General features: G+C 41.5%; 1 protein-coding gene across 6 annotated transcripts in view; it reads right to left on the bottom strand.

Annotated features, from left to right (window-relative positions):
• VRK2 (VRK serine/threonine kinase 2) overlaps window positions 1-20,150 on the bottom strand; it is a 46,712-nt gene that overhangs the window by 10,754 nt on the left and 15,808 nt on the right. For all 6 annotated transcript variants that reach the window (XM_062609399.1, XM_062609389.1, XM_062609407.1 and 3 more), the window contains exons 8-9: window positions 12,282-12,414; window positions 1,778-1,898 (exon numbers count right to left, since the gene is read on the bottom strand). In XM_062609399.1, coding sequence (XP_062465383.1) covers window positions 1,778-1,898; window positions 12,282-12,414 — 254 coding nt within the window. The remainder of the gene's footprint in view (window positions 1-1,777; window positions 1,899-12,281; window positions 12,415-20,150) is intronic.

The following is a 20,150-nucleotide window of genomic DNA, read 5'->3' as shown; positions in this document are numbered from 1 at the left end:
ACAGGGTGCATTCTCTAATGCATGAAGTAGGGGTACACTGGGTAATAACCTTCCCTTCAGTGATCTGTTGTTTAGTATCAGCAACAGAGAGTTCTATTTTGGGGAAATGAAGCATTTAAACGTTTTCCTGTAACCTAGCCTGAATTTCCATTCAAACAGAGCCTCTCCTCTAATTATTGCATAGCACAAACATTTCTGCATTCAAATATACCAGCAGACCTTAAATACCCCTGAGCAATGCCCAAAGCTTTGGCAGCATTGCCTCACTGCCCCAGCAGTACATGGAGGAGACTAAGAACTTGCAGTGAAGTGATGAGGAGATAACTGGTGAACAGCAGTTGGAGGCTCTGCCCTGGCTTCTGTCTTTCACTGCATCCCATCTTCCAGGCCCAGCTCCTCTTCCTCACCATCACACAGACTCCACAGCAAAGGTGTGGCATGCTCAGAAGCAACTCAGATGTGATCCTTAATGTACTTACTAACTTCGGAGCAACTGGATACACACACATATATATCCAGGTATCTACTTCTGGCCTTTAGAAACAGCATTGGCATTAAAAATGATGATAAATAAAAGGGGATGGCCTGGGCAAATGACCTAATACCAAACCCATAATTCATTAGATTAACAGGGTATTTCTGACAAACAGAATCTCTATCATTTTCTGTACACCTCCTGGAATCATTTGTTTGCCCAGCATCCTGAAAAGAATAGGAGCTTAAGGGTTAACCACAAGGGAAGAATTAGTGAAACAGCTTGATTGATTAAATTGATTTAACATTGAATTGTGTAAGTGTTACCTTGCAGGGGGTTGGGTAATGATCAGAACTTCTAAAGGAGAAATATTAAACATAACATGTGATGTCAACATTTACAGATGCAATCTGTATTATCCACCGTCTGCAGGCTAACCTTTCTCTCTGCTGAGAGCCAGTGCCACACTGAATTTGCAGATTGATTTCTGTGGCTCAGCTATCCCTATTGTGTACCTCTGTTGTGACTTGCCCTACTTAAAAGTTTGCTGCCTTCTCCAGTTGTGATGTTACATTTACGGGTAACTACTCTTCTGTTGCCTTCTACAGGCTGCACCGTACCACATGCAATTAACTCTCTCGAGTCCCAACTGTGAAAGCAGAGAAAAGAAAAACTACTACACTCCATTGCTTTAGTAAGCTCTAAATAAGTCATGCTGGGACAAGGGAAAGATTTTAATCGAGTTCTCTAGCATTTTGGCATTTAATTGTTTGTAATGGCAGTAGGCTTATGTAACATGAAAAACCTACTTAAAAACAGCTGAAAAATAGTATCATACAGAAAGTTAAATAAATTGGATGCACATGTGGAAAAACTTCCAAGGGATGCCTGTGCTATAGTCTCTACGAAGCACTCACGAAGTTCAGTGGGAACGCACAACCACCCTCTGGATGTGCAGTAAGGCCTGCACTGATTCACAAATGTTTGCTTTAAAAAAAGAGCATTATAAAATACACAGCAGACAAAATGAGTGTGTGCTGTGCATTTGAATTTATCATCTCTCCATAGCAGTGCACACAGGAACATGTGGAAGAGGGTATAACACACACAGAGGTCACATTTTTAACTGCTTCTAACATCTCTCTGAACTAAGGGATATTGTTTTAGCTTTTGTATATTGTTCAGCATGTAAAGGTGTCTTTTCCTGACCTGTCCTGTTAAGTGATGATGCTGCTACAGGGTTCTAGGGTGATGTGTGTGTATATGCACATATGTGCACATGTGTGTGCTGTTTAGTTTTACCTTGTTTTGGCAGCCTGGACAGCCACAGGGTCCTTCAGGTTCTGTTCCCAGGGCAGCTTCCCACACAACCATTGCAGCATGCAGTAGCCAAGGATTTCAAGGTCACCTCGTCTGGATGGGGCTAAAGGGATGGGAAAGGGTGGGGGGAGGAAAGGAAAATAAAAAAAAATAACAGAAAAGAAACCCCAAAAGATGAAGAATATGAACCTCTTCTTAGGAAATAGAAAAGTCTTTTGATTGAACTTGTGTTGATGAAATATGAAAAGCCAAATGGGCAAAGTGTTTTGTTTATTCAGCTGTATTAGACCTAAACCGCCCCGGCATTTGGCCACAGGCCACAGACAGGCAGTGACTTGTTGCTGTTGAAGTAAGGGTCAGTTTCCTCACCTCCTCCAACTTCATCCTTCCTCGGTCTGGCCTGTCACATGGACTTGATCCCCATGGCCTCTGACATGATCCAGACAGCCCATAACTGAGTACCAACACTTTCTCAAAGAGCCAAGCAGTAAAACAAAGAAATAAATGTCTGCTGCTAAATTGCTAACACATGTTCCAGGAAGTCCATGGGGTCCACATTGGTCATGCAGGGACCCTGTGAGTGCAGACTAAACACTGATGGCCTTTCCTGTTCTCCTACAGAGCTATTTGAACTTGGAAGATATGACAAAACTGCCATCTAGTGTACATTTACACACCAGAGTAGTCTGCTTACAAGCACCACGAACTGTTTAGAGTCGGAGCACAAGCTAAAGGACACTTGCTGTTTAGCAAGTCCTGTGTAAACCTACTACTACACTTCCAAAAAGGAACTGGTTTCAGGAACAACTTACTCTCATTTTGCACACCCCAAACAGATAACACTAACTACAGAACAGATATACAGTAGATATCATTCGATCCAAAATTAACCCCATCCACAAACATCATCTGTGCAGAAAACCAGGTCACTGAGTTAATCTATTGATTAACTTCTCCAAGAGAAAGAGGAGAAAAAAGTGATACCAAAAGAATTGCTATTCCTTGCTGCTATTCACAGGAAACCAACTTGAAAGACCTGAGCAAGCAGGATTGCTGCTCTATTTCTTTGTACACATCTGACTTGCAGCCGTAGTGTGCAAGTCAAGACCACATGGAATCTGCCAAACCAGAGGCCGTTCATCGTGATTAAAACCAGACAGAGGCAGAAGTTCAATTTATGCTTTTCCAAACTGGATTTGCACTTTCCAGGAAGGAAAGAAGATTTCAGATTCTTTCAGTACTTTTTGTCTAGTGTAAAGACTAGTAGTTGAGCACAGTGCTGTTAATCCAGCTGTAAACAGATATCATATTTTATGGGCCTTCATTAAATACATTCCAGAAAGTCACTCAGCAAACTTATCTTTTAATTTAAGAAGTCATCTGCTAAAAGCTACAGGGCCAACACATCATAACTGCTGCTTGTTACCGTACACACATTATTGTAAAAGCAGATTAGTTCTTCTACATTCTCTATCTTAACTGCTATTAGACGATGGGATTATTAAAGGCCCTTCAATCTAACAGAATGCTGCACTGTCCCTTGGGTGTCATCTGTTTTCTGCACTAGATTCAGCAACATCCTAATGCAAGACTTGGCTCTCGTATTAAAATAAAAACACAATCTCTACCTCTTGCTGTTCTGTAGTGATTTCTTCAGCCATAAATCTCCTGTTAACTGTGGAACAATTCCATTCATACACATGTGCTCACAACTCCCTTTTCCATCATGGCAATTCCAGATTATAACCCTATCAGCCAGCATTTTTTTTTCATACAAGGCTTTTCTGGTACCTGCTTGTGCAGAACAGGCTATAGAAAGTGGCCTTTTGAAGTCCAAGAGAGTGGACCACCTTTTTACCCACTGAGGTGCTAACTGATAGGAATCTGTAACTGATGCTAAGTCCATTATTTTTCAGAAGCTCACCCAAGATACCTCATTTTCTGACAAAACAGTCCCCAGAGAGTAAAGTTTCCTTCACAGTCAATAGTTTGGATGGGTCTAATTTACCTCCTCACTCCCGTGCAGTCCTTCTAGCCATTTCCTGACTAACACCAGCCCAAATCCACTGGAAACAGGGAGATGTGCACAACTAAGACTTTACTAATTCCTTCCTAAAGCCACAGTAGTCAGCTGGGGAAAAAGAAATAAAAGGTACATGTAACTAAGCCATACATCACTAAAAAACAAAAGGGGAAATGTTTTACAGAGAGATGGAGAAATCCAGTGTCACTTTATCTCCCAGGTCACTGCAAGTGTTACTACACACAGACGTTCACATGTGGTTTTCATAGATAGAACCACATGAAAATGTCAGTGTTTGATTATTTGACTGTACGAGCATAGTCTTTCTCTCTGCTTCTTTGTCAGCTTGCTGCTAGAGATGCTACTTCCTCAAGTTTTGAAATCATTTAGATCCTTATTATAGAAGTATTCAACTAACTAATATCTAAGGAATTAATATTATCTGTGAACAATAGAAACATTCAATTTTCACCCCAAATACAGCACGAACACATAGGTTTCAACTGTAAGTTCACTTGCAGAAAGAGATCTGCTAATACAATTGGAGGGTACAGAACTTCTGATAAACATTAAGCGAGGGAAGTCAGTCTGGTTTCATTTTACATGTGATAGCCATACAAAAACGAAACGATTCTGCTTTATAACTTGTCACCACTAGAAGAATAAACACTCAAAATAGAACTTATTTAAATCAAATTCTCTTCCTTTGCTGTGGGTTAAAACCTTGGGTTTTTTTTCTTTCTTTTTTAATAGATTTTTGATTTCTGCTTTTCTATTCACCGGGAATTTCTTTATTATTATTTTAGTCTCATATTTAATCCTATTTAATGGGAGCACATTGGTGATATTTTATTCCACAATATTTTTATAGTTTAATTTTTTAATTTGAAGATTTAAGGCCTGATTCTGCCCTCACTCCTGCCAAGATAAATCAGGAACAGCTCCACTGAAGTTAATGAACTAACAACCACGTCAATGAAATCAGAGTTGGGCCATAACTAGTTTTATATATATCACAACCATACGCTCAAGGTGCAGGAATGGGGATCAGTGGTAACTCAGAACCCCATAACTGAAGCAATTCATCCTGAGAAGAAAATATATTATGTATCTCCATATAGTGGATTTGGCAGCTCTCTGAGCCTTAATTTGGATTCATGTTACTAGAGATGAAGAATGATATCACCCCGACCACAATGTGCTCTCAAAAGTACCCTGCTCCCAAAAACTCATCTGAAACTCATGTGAAAATCGGAGTTTTCCTTTCCAGCCCTTATTAAACTAACTTTCTCAAGCTTTTTGTAAGGCTCTAACGAGTGACAGATGAAATGTTCTTCTATTATTTTTAATTAGCACTGTTACATTATAATTTCACCATTAGCGTTGCTTTAGATTGGAAGCTTTTCATAAAAAGGATCATTTCAGTTGCTCATATTGCATCTACATGCAGTGGAGCCTCCAGTTCTCCCTGGCATTACAGCATACAAATTCATGTTAATGCACAAACAAATATAACTCATACCCATAGCCATTAATCCAAAAGCCCATAAAGGAAAGGAGTGTTAACATGACCATGGAGAAATACCATTATGTTAAAAATGCATCACCACAATGTTTTAACAAATGAACTGAAAGTGATATAATTTCTGTACTCAAGGTTGAGGTTCTTATAAAAACAGACAAATACAAGACTATCAAAAATCAGTGTCTGTATTAGGGGAAAGAAAAAGGAGAAGACCAAAAAAGCTAATGAAGTACTGTTTCCCAAATACAAGACTATCAAAAATCAGTGTCTGTATTAGGGGAAAGAAAAAGGAGAAGACCAAAAAAGCTAATGAAGTACTGTTTCCCAAATACAAGACTATCAAAAATCAGTGTCTGTATTAGGGGAAAGAAAAAGGAGAAGACCGAAAAAGCTAATGAAGTACCGTTTCCCCAAGGAACTGGTCAGTCTGAGGAGTTCACTGCAGCAGGAGAGTGGCTAATTGAATAGAGTGACTGGAAACAGGGAAAAGGTTAGATAAATATAGTTAAATTTATGATTCATTTTAGTGCTTGGATGCCATTCTGTGCAGTGTTATCCCTTCTCAGGCAGGGCAGCTGCCAGCAGGGGATGGGAACAACCTCTCCTCCCCTCATGTACAGTTCTGCACCATTAGCTTGGCACGCTGCTGGACAATAACCAACACCACGGAATGCTGAAAGGAAAATCCAGTGCAAACATGGTGTCACCACAAGTGGACAACATCTCTCCCAGAGAACCCAGTCTGGGATGTGGCAATGAGTCACTTCTCCTGTGCCAGCTGTGGTCTCCCTCCTAAACTTGAGTCCCATAGATGTACATTCAACTGGTCACACAGCTGGTGGGCAGGAGTTCCTGCAGGGGTTCACATGGAGGATACAACCATGGCTCCCTAGCACTGACCATGCCTTGGTGGTCACAGAGGTGCCCTGGTGACAATATCAGCCTCACAGTCCTGAGGGGTCACTCATCTCAGGCAGCATCAAAGCTGGAAACCAGCCTGCACATCAGCACTGGCCTGTCAGATGCAGGAGGCAGTGTCAGCACAGGAGCTGGATAACTTGTTTCAAGAGCCACAAAAGCTGCAACACTACTGCTGCTGTCCTGCCTTGAGCAAGCTCATGGGCACACGGAGACCTCAGCAGGTCTTGCAAGCCACAAGTTCCCAAACTGTGACCCCCGAGCCTCCCCAAAATAGCAGAGCTTTCCTGGACAATCACAACAGCCTAATGTGCAGACACGTGCCCAGCAACCTCCAACCAAGCAGTTACACACATCCACTGACCAGCAAATCTAACTGCAGAGCCTCCTTGATCTTGCATTTGCTCTGCTGCAGCCACAACAGAAGAGTGCAGCCAGCAGCAGAATTCTCCTCTCAACATGGACAGAGAGTGAACAACCATCAGGATTAGTGGAATGGGATGCTGAAAGGAAGAGGGCTGAGATCCTGATTTGGTGAGAAGGTTATGCAGAGGGAAGGTTGGGAGATGCAAGGGAACTTCACCGTAACATATAGATGGGAGATAAAACGGTGGTGGCAAGAGATGCAGGTACCTGGTCGGAAGCAAAAGGTTCCAAGTTTGCAGTAAGGAGAACATGTGGCAGGAGAGTGGGGACAGGAAGTTTTACTCTTCTTTCACATCTGTGTGGCAGAAAAGAAATCACAAAGGTAAGGGGCTGACAGGTTGGGGCTGGCAAGCAGCTGTGAGATTCCCAAGCTTTCTGAATTCCTGATGGAGAGAGTGAGAGGCAAATTCAAACAGTCAATTCCCAGCCACGCTCCTCAGTTGTGCTAGAAGCTGTGATGGTCAGCATCTTATTTTTGCTGCTTCTAGACATTCTGGCAGGACAGAATAAGCCTACACTGGTGGGTATAGGAGCCTATTAAATCATCTCCCTGCTAAAGCCTGGCTCTTCTTTCCCTTACAATGACCTCATGCTCCCTCTTTTGCTGGGCACACATTTCTGATGCCACACTCAGAAATTGAAATATCTGTGTATTTACTTCACACTGCAAAGTTCTACCCGTGGTTTTTTTGCAAGACCAATGATATTTTCCTTTTATTTTTAGGATTTACAGTTTGTCCTGCACACAGTCTTTGGGAAGCACACACCAAACTGCAGCAAATCAATAATTCATTTGACCAACAGAAAAATCCAGCAGGCTCCCTCTGAATCCAAACTATACATGGACAGATGCCAAATAAACCTCTTGATCCAGAGCCATTTAGAGCTCTGTTCTCTGGAAGCCACGCAGGCTTAGAAAGAATATGTTTCCAGGCATAGGTATTTATATTCTTGCACATCCTTCCTCACAAAATGAACTCCCAATATATTCTAGACAACCCCTGCACGTAAAAGAAAAGGAGAAATGGACAAGCATCAAGCTATGTTTTTCACATCAAACAGCAACAGTTCTGTCAGACCAGTGGGGAAAACAAGAACAAGCACTGCAGAGTTTTCCCCACCATCAGCCTGATGCCTGCATTGCCCTGTTCAAACACAGTGTACAAGCATTTGGATGAACCTCAAGGAGTGTGTGCTGCAATAACCCAGTGTGAGGAGCATGAAGAACTGGCTGAACTATGGCATCAGATACAGCTGCAACTGCCCTCCCCAACACAGGAGACGAAAATACACTTTTGCTCAATGAAATCAGCTCCCACAAAATGTATTCACCAGCTCTGAAGAAATGACAACCAGTGGTCCTAATAGAGGCAAATGTGATCACACATTCTAATTACCCTTAAGTTTACCAAGTCACCACTACTGTCTTAAGCAGCTTTTACTATATAAGATATAGTAACTTATATAGGCATAAGTTCTGCAAGGATTTGGGCAGATCCATCTACCCAATGTGAGAGGTAGCACAAGTGCTAAGAGTTACTGTGAGACGTCGTGAAAAGAAAGAAGAGAGTCATCTTGCAATCGATGGCAAACACAAATATATGCTGGAGGGAATTCAACATAGACAGTTCATACTCTTATGTTCATCAATGATAGCAAATTAAAACTGGTCTTACACACTCAATGCACAGGACTGGAGTATTTAAAAAAACCTCAATATGTTAAGCGCAGTATATCTCCAGAGAAATTAGGTATTGACTGCATGCCTCACTGAGTAGAAAATCTACAAAAATCCATAGGAGGCATTGATCCAAATATTACTTTTTAACACTAACTATGTAACAATTTTTTATATCTGTACCCAGTGTACATTTAATTCTCTTTAAGTATCAATCAACAAACAAAAATGTAAGATTGTTTATACAGTATGGTCATTTCAAATGAATATGATGAATACACTCAAATACTGCACTAAAACTCACAGTGCAGTTGGGCCATACGGAATTCACAGCAAAATAAAAAGGTTTTCAATTTGAAATCCTCACATGTTGGTTGCAATGATATCTAGCCACCAAATACAGGAATGCTGGTGGTGTGGGGCAAATCCTGTGGCAGAGCCCAACTCGGGCCTGACTTGGTTCAAAGCGAGCTGTAGACATAGGGATGTAACTGAGGTTGCAATGAATACTTGTACTTCCACAAGTCTTGAAGCCCCCAGACAATGGTACAGAGGAGCCACCCTGTGGAGCCCACACTCACTGTGCAGAGCCCTGCAAAACTGAAGCCAAAACCAGCATGAAGAGCTGAGACATGAGGCAGGGCAGCTGCTCCCAGCCTTTCCCAGCTCAGGGGAATTCCTCTTCAGCTGCAGCACAAAGTCAAGGTTGCCAACACCATCAGTGCACACCAGCACACACTAAAGTGACTTGTTTGGAGACAGCAATTTACCATCAGTCACCACAGGAATGGCACATTCAATGCAGCCCTTACCAGAGATTGCTAGAAAAACGTGGACTACTTCTGCCACCCAAAAGTGCTACCATGCAGTGGGTGCTGGCAAGAAACTGTCTGTATCTCACAGGACTGCATATCCTCTACACCTGATGAACTCCCTGGAGAGCTTGGGGAATAAATAGACATGCAGCTGAGTTAAACTCTCAATTCAGCTAGGGAAACACCAGTGCTGATTTAAATTAGTGGGAAGTGGTTGCATTTGATTGGCTTTATGCAAGGAGGTTATCAGCTTCAAGCATTGCCAAGAGGCACTTTTGAAAGCAACAAATTCATAATTTTCTTTTAGGTTTCAGCATGTACCTCAAATTGCTGCATTCAGGTAACTACTTCATGAGCAAGTCAAAATGTTCTCATTTGTCTAGCTCAATACAGCAACTGGAGCTCTTCAGGGGTTTTGAGGCTTGAGATATTTATGCTACTACGTACATTCAGGAAATGCCCTCTAGAGAGGATCTCATTTATAGAAAATTACATTTAAAAATTACAACTACATTGAAATATAAGAATACTCCACTCTGAAAAACTGGGTAACACCAGGATGAAGGCTGTCTATGCACTTCAATTTGCCAGGCTTTAAACACTTTGAGAAGAGCACCCCACCTCACTTGGTAGCTGAGACTGTGCTGAGACTCAATCCCAAGTCAGGAGTACAGGAGGTTGTTGACCCATGAACCCCTTGTCGCAGCTGCTGGACGTGGTTTAGAATCCTGAAACACCTCTGCAACTCTAAACCTCCCGACAAGAGATGAGACGAGGGAAACCAGTCCCTGTGTTCTGCCATCTGGACCTGCGCAATCTGCCCTGAGATGCTGAGAGACCTGCTGTAAATGGGGAACAGGTAATTTGACCTTAATGGATTCAGGCTGTTACAAGGGCAAAGCTGAAGTATTCAGTGTGAATAGTTTGGATTCTCTGCGACATGCCAGATACCACATGATGTTCTGCAGGCTCTTCCAGCAGGAGCATCACACAGATCTGCAGATCTTCTGTTTGCAGCTATTAACAAGCAAAAAAATTTCATGTGTAAGAGAGGGATTAGCTCCTTTCAAGCCATTTTCTGAATATTTTATTTTCTGGAATCTTACACTTTTCACCAATTCCATCATGGTTTTAGCTATTTGAGGGTGTATTCTAACCCACAGATTACAAAAGACAACAACTTCACTCACACTTGCATGTACACACCTTTTGTCACCCATCTCCCTGCTCTTTGAAATTAAAGGAACCATCTGTCCTGTAATCACATACCCATCAACAGACACCTGCCCTCTAGCAGCTATAAGTATCCAGCTGCCAAATCCCAAATATTCCAGCTTCCACCTACTGGTCAAACAGCATCCACAGCAAATACTGATAACACAGCCATGTCGCCCACACTACCACAGAAACCAGCCAGAGTCACACCTCCAGGAAATCCAGGAAATGCGTGCTTGGGAGGCACAAAGAGTCCGAAACAGATGTCCTCTTCATGGAATTGTTTGGGTTGGGAGGGACCAACCATGGGCAGGGACACCTTCACCTTCCACTAGAGCAGCTTGCTCCAAGCCCTGTCCAACCTGGCCTTGAACACTGCCAGGGATGGGGCAGCCACAGCTTCTCTGGGCAACCTGTGTCAGTGCCTCAGCACCCTAACAGGGAAGAGCTTCTTCCTGAAGTCCCATCTCAATCTCCCCTCTGTCAGTTTAAAGCCATTCCCCCTGTTTTATCACTACATGCCCTTGTAAACGGTCCCTCTCCACCACAAAATATTTTGTAGCAGGTGAAATGGTGCAATTGTCTCAGCAACAAATACTTGACAGTCTTATTTCATTTTTCCTAATGACCAGAGTTAAACGATTGCAGGTTTTAACAGCACCAGCAAATTATCAAGACCCTCTACATTACATGGTCAATGGTCCTTTTAATAGAAAAAGCAATAATACACAGTTGTTTGTGCCAACTAAAACTCGTTAGAAAGTATTAGTTTAAGGTAACAGTTCAGCAGCTATTAACAAGCACAAATTTCTACAGTTATCACTTGTGACATTATGATCCTGGCCAAGCTGGCAGCACAAACTCATTCCTTTTGTTTCAGGAGATCTTCGGGGTAAGGAGGTGGGGAACAGGGAGAAGAAAAGTTAACAAAAACACCATTTCATAGCAAGAGTCAAAGTTTTTCAATAATCACCATTTTTTTCACTAGCATAACATTAGAATTGACTTTTTGTCTTGCTGACATAGCAACTACGAAAGTTGTGTTGCATTGACCATATTGATTGTGAACAATGCAGCCATCAGTGGGACTTTGCACCATATATATTTTCGATATTGACCTCCCATTCCCTTTTCCATGGCTCTATGGGTCTGCTATTGGATTTGGACTGCAGTGTAATAAACAGCTAAGGTTTAATTAATGGTAAATGAATACAAGACATAGGTTATGACTTTAACTAATTAGGGAATTGTTGAATTAAGTCTGCCTTGGAATGCAAGGCAGTCCAATCAATATCCAATAAAAGGACTATGTATGTAATTTACCTGCAAATGTGTTTCCAATACCATCAAAGTGAGTTTAAATAAGTAAGATATATGAAAGGCTACTGGAAAAAGATTTCAAAAAGTTAACACTTTATGGCTTCAAACCAGGTTTTTCTCCTCGCAGAAGGAATGTCATTGTGAAATATCCTCTCATAACACAGATGGTGACACTCAGACACAGCTCTCCCTAAAGGACAGTGCAGGCTCGGAGCATTTTTCCTTGACAGTGCAGCATTAGCGAATGTCTCTGCCTTTACAGCACATAGCAAACCCAAACCAGTACTCCCAATATGAACCAATTAGGTTTACTGGCAAGCTCTTCTTGGGGCATTTTTGTCCACCTCCCAGTACCATGCATTCTGCAGCCTTTCAATTGTACTTACACTGCTCCCCTTCCCCCAGCAGCCCTGGAGAAGCATTCCCAGGTACAGGAAGAGGTCACCACACAAGGGTCTGATCAACCCTGAGCAATCCCCAGGACTGCTTGTACTGTATACATCAGCTCACACAGCCTGATTACTCATTCTGTAATCACTCCTCTGGAATAAAAAAAGGAAACCTACCTACTCCCTTGTGGGCATCTACGCTGGTAAACTCTATTGTCCCATTATGGCCCTTCCTAGGATTTTCCTGATACTGTTTGTGGTTCCCATTGGGACAATATCTGTAGGAAAGTCCATAATCTGCAAGATAAACCTGGAAGACATGAACAGACAAATGAATAATGCTTTTGTCCTTTGAAAGTATAACCTTTATAATTAAGTCTTAAGAAACTGATAGGTTAAGGACAGCCTTAGATCTAAATTTTATTAAACCAAATGGTGCCTCAGAATAAAATATGTACATCTGGGGGCTATAACAGCTGCCCTCCCCATTTAAATCCTTCCACTACTATACTCTTATCTTATTTCAGAGTCGAGCTGAATTTCAGTCTTTTTATTTTGTTCATAAGCTCTCTCCTCTCCAGGTGGGCATCTAGATATCATAAAGTGCAATATGCCTTTTATATACCCTCACATTGCTTATGGGACCCCTTCCCCTCCTTACTTCAAGGCACATACACACCCCAGTTCACATTTCCCATCAGCTGAGACTGTGCGACTTCAGAACAGCAGTGACACTTGAAAGCCAGAGGAAGGGAGAGGCAGCAGCTTCCCCTAGCACTGCTGCACACAGGGCCCCAGCACTGACAGGGACCATGGCCACAGGGCTATTGAGCTTTAGCCTGACAGCAGCCTCCTCTTTTTGCGTGTCACTGTCAGTAACTTTGTACTGACAGCAACTATTTAAATATAAAGGATAAGATAAAGCATAACAAACTATACCCTCTACCCCAAAGAGCAATCTTAATAAATCATTTTTAATAAGTTTTAAAAAAGCTACAGAGCCAGACTTCACTCAAAGTTACTCTGAAGGAAATCTATGGAGCTAAATCAGTGTAAAGTTAAAACTTAGGGCTCCCACTGTGTATACTGCAGCATGTTTATACATTCTGCCACATGGCTTTAAACTAAAAGGGGGAGATTTAGATTAGATACTAGGGAAGAAATCTTCCCTGTGAGGGTGCTGAGGCGCTGGCACAGGGTGCCCAGAGAGGCTGTGGTTGCCCCATCCCTGGCAGTGTTCAAGGCCAGGTTGGACACAGGGGCTTGGATTAAGCTGCTCCAGTGGAAGGTGTCCCCGCCCGTTGCAGGGGTTGGAACTGGATGAGCTTTAAGGTCCATTCTATCTCAAACCATTCTGTGATTCTAGGATTTACCTTTCCATCCTGGCATAGGTAATTTTTATTCCTCAAGATGCTTCACTACCTAAATAAGCTGGGGGAGGAAACCCCTCAGTTATGAAAAACGTATCTTGGAGATGCACTTGCATGTTCTTGGGAATTAACTGTGAAAGATGTGAATAATGGAAGTAAAGTAAAACACTATAATCAGTAATAGCAATGGGGAAAAAAAAGGAGCAATAAAACTGAGGACAATCAAGTAATGCACAATACAATCACCCACCACCCACTGACTGATGACCAGCCTAAGCAGTGATCAGGGGCTCCCGGCCAACTTGCTGCCGTTTCTATACTGAGCCTGCCATTCCAAGCTCTGGAATAACCCTTTGGTTAGTGTGGGTCAGGTGTCCTGGCTGTGCTCCCTCCTGGCTACCTGTGCCTCTCCTCACCGGCAGAGCATGGGAAAATGAAAAGTCCTTGACCCAGGGTAAGCACTGCTCAGCAAAAGCTAAAACATCGGTGTGTTATCTACATTACTATCATCCTAAATCCAGAACACAGCATTTGACCAGCTACGAGAACGAAAATTCGCTTTATCCCAGACAAAACCAGGACAGTTCTGCTGCTGGCAGTGAAGACAATCGCAAACACCCCATCTGGCCCCTACACCTCTATTTCTCTGCAGACATAGTGCAGGCAGTCCTGCAGCCATAGCAGTTCTGCCACTCACATAATTTAGATCATTCCAGTCTATGAAGTTGAGGTTAACCATTACGTTGATGCTATACCCTCCAGCGGGGTGGACTTAATACATGCACATGGGCAATTACTGCAGCGCCGCTGACAAGCAGTAACTTGTTGAAAGCAGCTGGAATTTAATCACAGTCTGTCCACTCCCCAATATTCCATAGGTTATTTTCTCCCTCTGTCATTCTCACACCCCCCCCTGGCTTTTGCCCCCTACATTGACCACTTCTCACATTAGGTAATTGCTTTTTTTAATAAATATCCAAGTATGGTACTTTCAGTTGGGAAAAAAGTAAATGCTACAGACTGTTATTGTTTTGCCAGTGGAAGTGATCTCTGGGGCAAAAGCTACATCATCAGAAGGCACACAGAGATCATTTCTACTAAATCACATTATATTAGAAAGATAAACTTCTTATTTGAACCTTAGTTTTGTTCCCTCTTTAGCTAAAGAACAGTTTGTCCTACAAGTCTCAAATAAACTCTTATGGCACTCCTTTGTAATTGAATTATATCACTCGTGGTAGGAAACAAACAAATGAACAAAAAAACCCTCAAGAAAACTTAACACATTATTTTGGAGCACATTCTGTTGAACTACTGATTCCTGTTTGTGCTCGAGGCAGCTTCAAATCCTGGGACGGCTGGTCTCTTGGTTTTACTGTTTCTGCTGCAGGATCTGTGCTTATTTGGAGCGTGTAAGCTGGGATACAGAACTAGCTTCCTGCAGGGTGATGGCTTTTAAGATTGCAGATGATGTTTTTCACCTGACAGACTATGCAAACTGTGATACAAGATTAAAGACCATAGGCATGTTTAGAAAATCTGGGACAAGGCATAAACTTTGTCGAGTTGACCGATTTGATTTTCTCCTGCATCCTTTCTCCTATATATTCCTGATGCTCTGTTACCTGTTGTAATCAAGCCCACAGTCAGCATCAGAGAACTAATTTAAACTACCCTAATATCAAGTTTTGAGAGACTTCAGCATCCTTTGTGGGCTGGGAAGGAAAGAGCAGGCTAGAAGGTGCATCCCTCCCAGGCTAAGTGGTACATCTTGGGTTTTGCTTGACTTCAGATTTCCAACAGGTACAGTTGACCAGATACAATAAGATGAAATAGAGCGGATTTCAACTTTCACAAATTCAGGCTGTGTCTGTTAGAAAAACCAATACAACCAAAGCATCTCTGCAAGCTCTCTGGTTGTGTCTGCCTGGGAATGCTAGTTTATGTGATAGACACTCCCATATGGCAGCCCAGCCTTGGGGTCTTTCAAACTAAATAGCAGGGCATCTAGAAAGTAGCCACAAACATTTGTGAGTCAAACTTGAACTATGTAAAAGAGCTACCAGTTATCCTACAGATAAATCACAGTTACTGTGTACTCTTAATCTATTTTTAAGCAAGAGATTTGCTTTAAATACCCTCAGTAGTAGCATCAGCAGAGCAGTTTTAAATTTATACTGAAAAAACCCTCTAAAAGTGTGAAGTAGCTTTAGGTTATCTTGCCTTGGCTGGTGGTGGCAAGATCTGAAAACCAAGAAGTAATTTTGCCCTAAAGCCACTCATACATGATTGTAACACCATCTATGACAGCACCGCAGTTTGCTCCAGAAGTTGGTCATGAGCGTCATTGCCCAGCTTCCTTCTAGTTGAGCCATTTATCACTTCCATAACTTTCACATCAGATCTGTGCCACAAACCTCTCAAGGCAAAGATTCTTGGCCACCAACAAAAATCAATCCCCCTCAGCCTGTACAAAACCAGCAAAGCACTGTTACAACCTTGCCACAATCATTATCAGAACAACTACGTTCTTTTAAATTACCATTAATTTCATTTCATCAATTCTCATTATAACCCTTTCATCATTAAAGAGATATATAGTTCTTTATAGCTAGTTGTCACTTTTTGATAATGTAACATAGCATGTCCTTCCAAATTTGCTCAGAACATGGTGGGTCGAGGTAGTAATGAAATTGTAGCCTGCTCATAGAATCATAGAACAGTTAGGGTTGGAAAGGACCTTAAAATCATCCAGTTCCAACCCCCCTGCCATGGGCAGGGACACCTCCCACTAAACCATATCACCCAAGGCCTCACTGTTGCAGGTTTTTTAAGGGTATGGGGAGGGGAAAAGAAGATTAATATTAGAGTATATAGAGAAAATTAAGTCAGTGTTAGTATGTGTTTCAATAACAAATATTTTTCATCTGCTTGCCTTTTTTTTAGGAACAACAAAACAAGAACAAAAAAAAACGGGACAAAACATATGCAGAGTCAGATAAACAAGACACTTGAAACAAGAAGTGGTAACATGGATGACGAAGGTGCAACAGTGACATAAGCCTGGAACAGCTGGGTTTAGCTGTGTTACCCTGCACACTCCTTCCCACACAGTGACTTATTTTAACTCCTGTTTTTGTTCAAGTTTCTCTGTTTTACACATCCCAGCTTGCACTAGACTCAGCTGTGCTTAGCACAGTCTGTTATTAATAGATTTTATTACAGATCAGGAGCCAGATTTCTAAAGTCTTCACACTTAATTCCATGCAAACAGCCACACAGGCACAAGTAATTATTGATGTGCATGAGCACCCAGCCATAGATTCAGCGTCCCCTTGTCCTTCCTGGGCAGGACTCCCTCATGGTGTTTTACATCTGAAGTGCTAAAAATCTGCTAAATTTATAAAACTCTTGCAAATTGCATATGTTTTGATATATCTATAAACTCCACTGATCTGGGAAGCCATAAGCCTGGCACTTGGGATTCTCATGGCATTCTCGAAGCACACATAGCAGGAGATTTATTGCCGAAAGGACAACAATACAGTGATTTTTTTGTACATTTGCTTTCCAGTGGTTCCATTACTCAGCTTATGTAATGTGCTGTAAATAATTAAGTAGATACCTACTAACAAGAGGCAGATTGGTTGCTAATGGCCGTATTGCTGTCAGCTTCAGTTGGACACTGCACTACAAAAAGGGTAAAGGCAGACTGAAGTCTATCCTGGGAGAGGAAGTCTGAACTATAGTCTTTGGGACAGAAATAGCATCTTCCACAAAACAGCAGTCAAGGAGGAGAGCAGGTTAAACAAAGGGAAGTGGCAAAGAAATCTTCTGTGACATGGCAAGTCCTGATGCTAGGATCAACTGAACTCCAAGTTATTTGGGGCATTACTAACAAAAGAAGTTAGATGACTGTAAACTGTTCTATCCAAATGTAGCAGTTGGATTGATGAAAGAACATTAAGGCCATCTGATTGTGAAGCTACATCTCCGACCAGGGTTGTAGCCATGAGCTACACCTCAGCTGTTTCTGTGCGGTGTCTCTGCACACTGTATCCTTCCTAAAAACATGTGAAGGAGAGCAGAAGATTTTCTTTTTTCTCAATTCATCTTCCCTTTAGCAAATCTGTCATATCTGTCATACTGGACTAAAGAGCAGGAATCACAATGATTCATCTCACAATGAAAAACAGCTTAAAGTTGGAATTATTTTCATGCATGTTTTCCCCCTATGATCAGTGTGTGAGCTCTGTATCTTCTATGCCAGTCCACTGAAAGCTGCTCTTGAAAGTTAACATTTTTGTATTCTTTTTTACTTTTCAGTTAGGGCTATCTATGGTAATCAAGTCTGGGAGCTTTATTCTGTAACTATCTTGTCTAAGAAACGTTTAAAATCAAAACTAGAACTGAGGTGCAAATGCAATTTAAATGTACAGCTTAGAAATCCAAGTAAGCAATGTCTGGTGCAGCCTGGAGCCTGCAGTACGTCTGCCCATATATTCCATAGGGGAAGAAAAGGAAAATACAACAAGGCAATTGTTTTGAAGGGACATATTTCCAAGCCTAATTTGATGTATTAAAAATTCTGATTTTAAGAGCTTCTCTGGTGACAGTTTGTCCCTTCTAATAGTACCACAATTTAAATGAGTTTAATGGATTTGAATTTCCCTTTTAGAGCCTGTATCGATGTTGCTTACTCTGATCATACAAACAGCTGCTGCTACACACCAAATTATCTTTAACTCACTGTAATACTGAGACAGTGCTTTGCTTCTTCTGTAATTTAGAGGTCTGATGGCTTCAAGTTTTCTTTCAGGCCTCTCCAAGATTCATGGGCTGCGCACTTCCCTCAGTACATCACTCCTGCTCTGTCAGTCATTGTGCTGGGTCCATGTTCAGAAACATATTGACTACAGAATTGATCTTTTGACCTGTAACTCACTGAATGGCCTCTCTCCCTTCTGCTGAATAGATCTGCAGCAAGCTGCTCTTTGAGGTCAGTTGATTCTGATCTTAAAACCATTTCTAAACATCATTCGGAGGTCAGCGAGTGACAGGACCTTTATTTGTTTCTTTGCTTTGCCACAGAAGATAGGGGAAAGCAGTATGGATTTCACACATTCTTTCAAAAAGGGAGCTATGGTAGTTATTGGCTGTGGTGTAAATTTACCAGGTTAATTTAAAGAATGACAGAAAGTAGCAGCAGAAAGTCTAACATGGAAGAAAGATCTTTTTGGGAACTGCAGGAAGTCAGAAACAAATTCACACATCACAGTGCACATGAACAGTCACTAAATGACAAAAAGCATGTAAAGGTACACATGGTTTTTGGAGCAGATTTCTCTCTCTTCACGAAAACAGAATATGGAAATACATTTTGAATATATATATCTTAAAGAGATTGGTTATGGTCTTTTAAAAGCAAATTTCTGGAAATAAAGAACAATTCCAATTTATTTTCTCTTAAAATCCTAGAACCTAAAGACAATCCACTAACATAAAATTACTTAAAAGACCTCACCACATAAATAGTTAGGTCAGACAGCTTTATTATGCCAACTGCTGCTGGAGCTATAGGTCCCTCAGTTTATATTCCTGAGTTTGAGTTTGCCACTGGCTGGATGCTCTCACTCTATATTTAAGAGATTAGGTTGATCATGTTACCTCCCAGTTCCATTGTTGTAATAAAACAAGACCAAGGCAATCTAGCTATGCACAATTTTAGCAGAGAGAGAAGGTTGGACAAACCACTTTACAGGCATTTGGTAGCAGTAACAGTGTCTGAGGTTTTATCTGAAGTGTCCAAGGGTAGTACAAGATTGCCAACTTAAAATATAGCATCTCTGACAACAGTTTGAAAGATACAAGACATTGTATTCCATATTGTTGTCATATTTAATTGGTAGTAATGCTCCACTGATACTATTCTGGTAAAAACAGATAATACATTCAGCTCACCCGCAAGTTATAAAGACATCTTGATTTGTAGAAAAGGCTGTCACAACATCATGAAGTCTTACATAGGAACTGGACAGGTTTGGAATAGGAAGCAGCAACTTCCATGGCAAAATTACATGCAAATTAATGGCACATGCAAATAGTCAGGACATGACAAGTGAAAAAATGATCTGTGCAAGTAGACATGTGCTGTTCTGAATACCTGAATCCATGTGAGAATATTGTCTAGTACTGCTCCTAATCCAGATAAAGAGCATTCACTGAAGTATGGGGCAGAAGGACACGAAAGCCAGCAATTCCAGAGGAGGGATATTCAATTAGTGGCTTATGTAGGTCTGCCAGTTTGAAAGTTTTTTCTCTGGTGTTGGTGAGGTTAGTCCTTCTTTTCATGCCCCACAAGCCGCAGAGCATACATGTTTCAAGGTATTGTCAAAGCTGTGTCTGTAAAAGAATTTATTTGACCAGAAACAGTCCCATTAAGCCATCTGCCCTGCTGTGTAAGCTAAATATAGTGCACATTACCTTAAAATGCATTTAGAATCATCACTCTCTACATAACTGTAGACTGGCATGGTATAGTTGCCATAGCTTCAGTGAAAACAGCAGACCTTTGGCCACTTGCAGAATTTCTGGGGCACATGACTGGGAGCTTTATCTGAATAACAGCTGAACAGCTCTGAGTTTTCTTAAGCACACAGAAATGAAAATTTAATTC

The sequence above is a fragment of the Pezoporus occidentalis genome, unplaced genomic scaffold (assembly GCF_034315485.1).
Source record: "Pezoporus occidentalis ecotype Australia unplaced genomic scaffold, CSIRO_AGI_Poc_V1 ctg10, whole genome shotgun sequence".
Taxonomy (NCBI): domain Eukaryota; kingdom Metazoa; phylum Chordata; class Aves; order Psittaciformes; family Psittacidae; genus Pezoporus; species Pezoporus occidentalis.
This window is presented reverse-complemented; position numbering and strand designations above follow the sequence as displayed.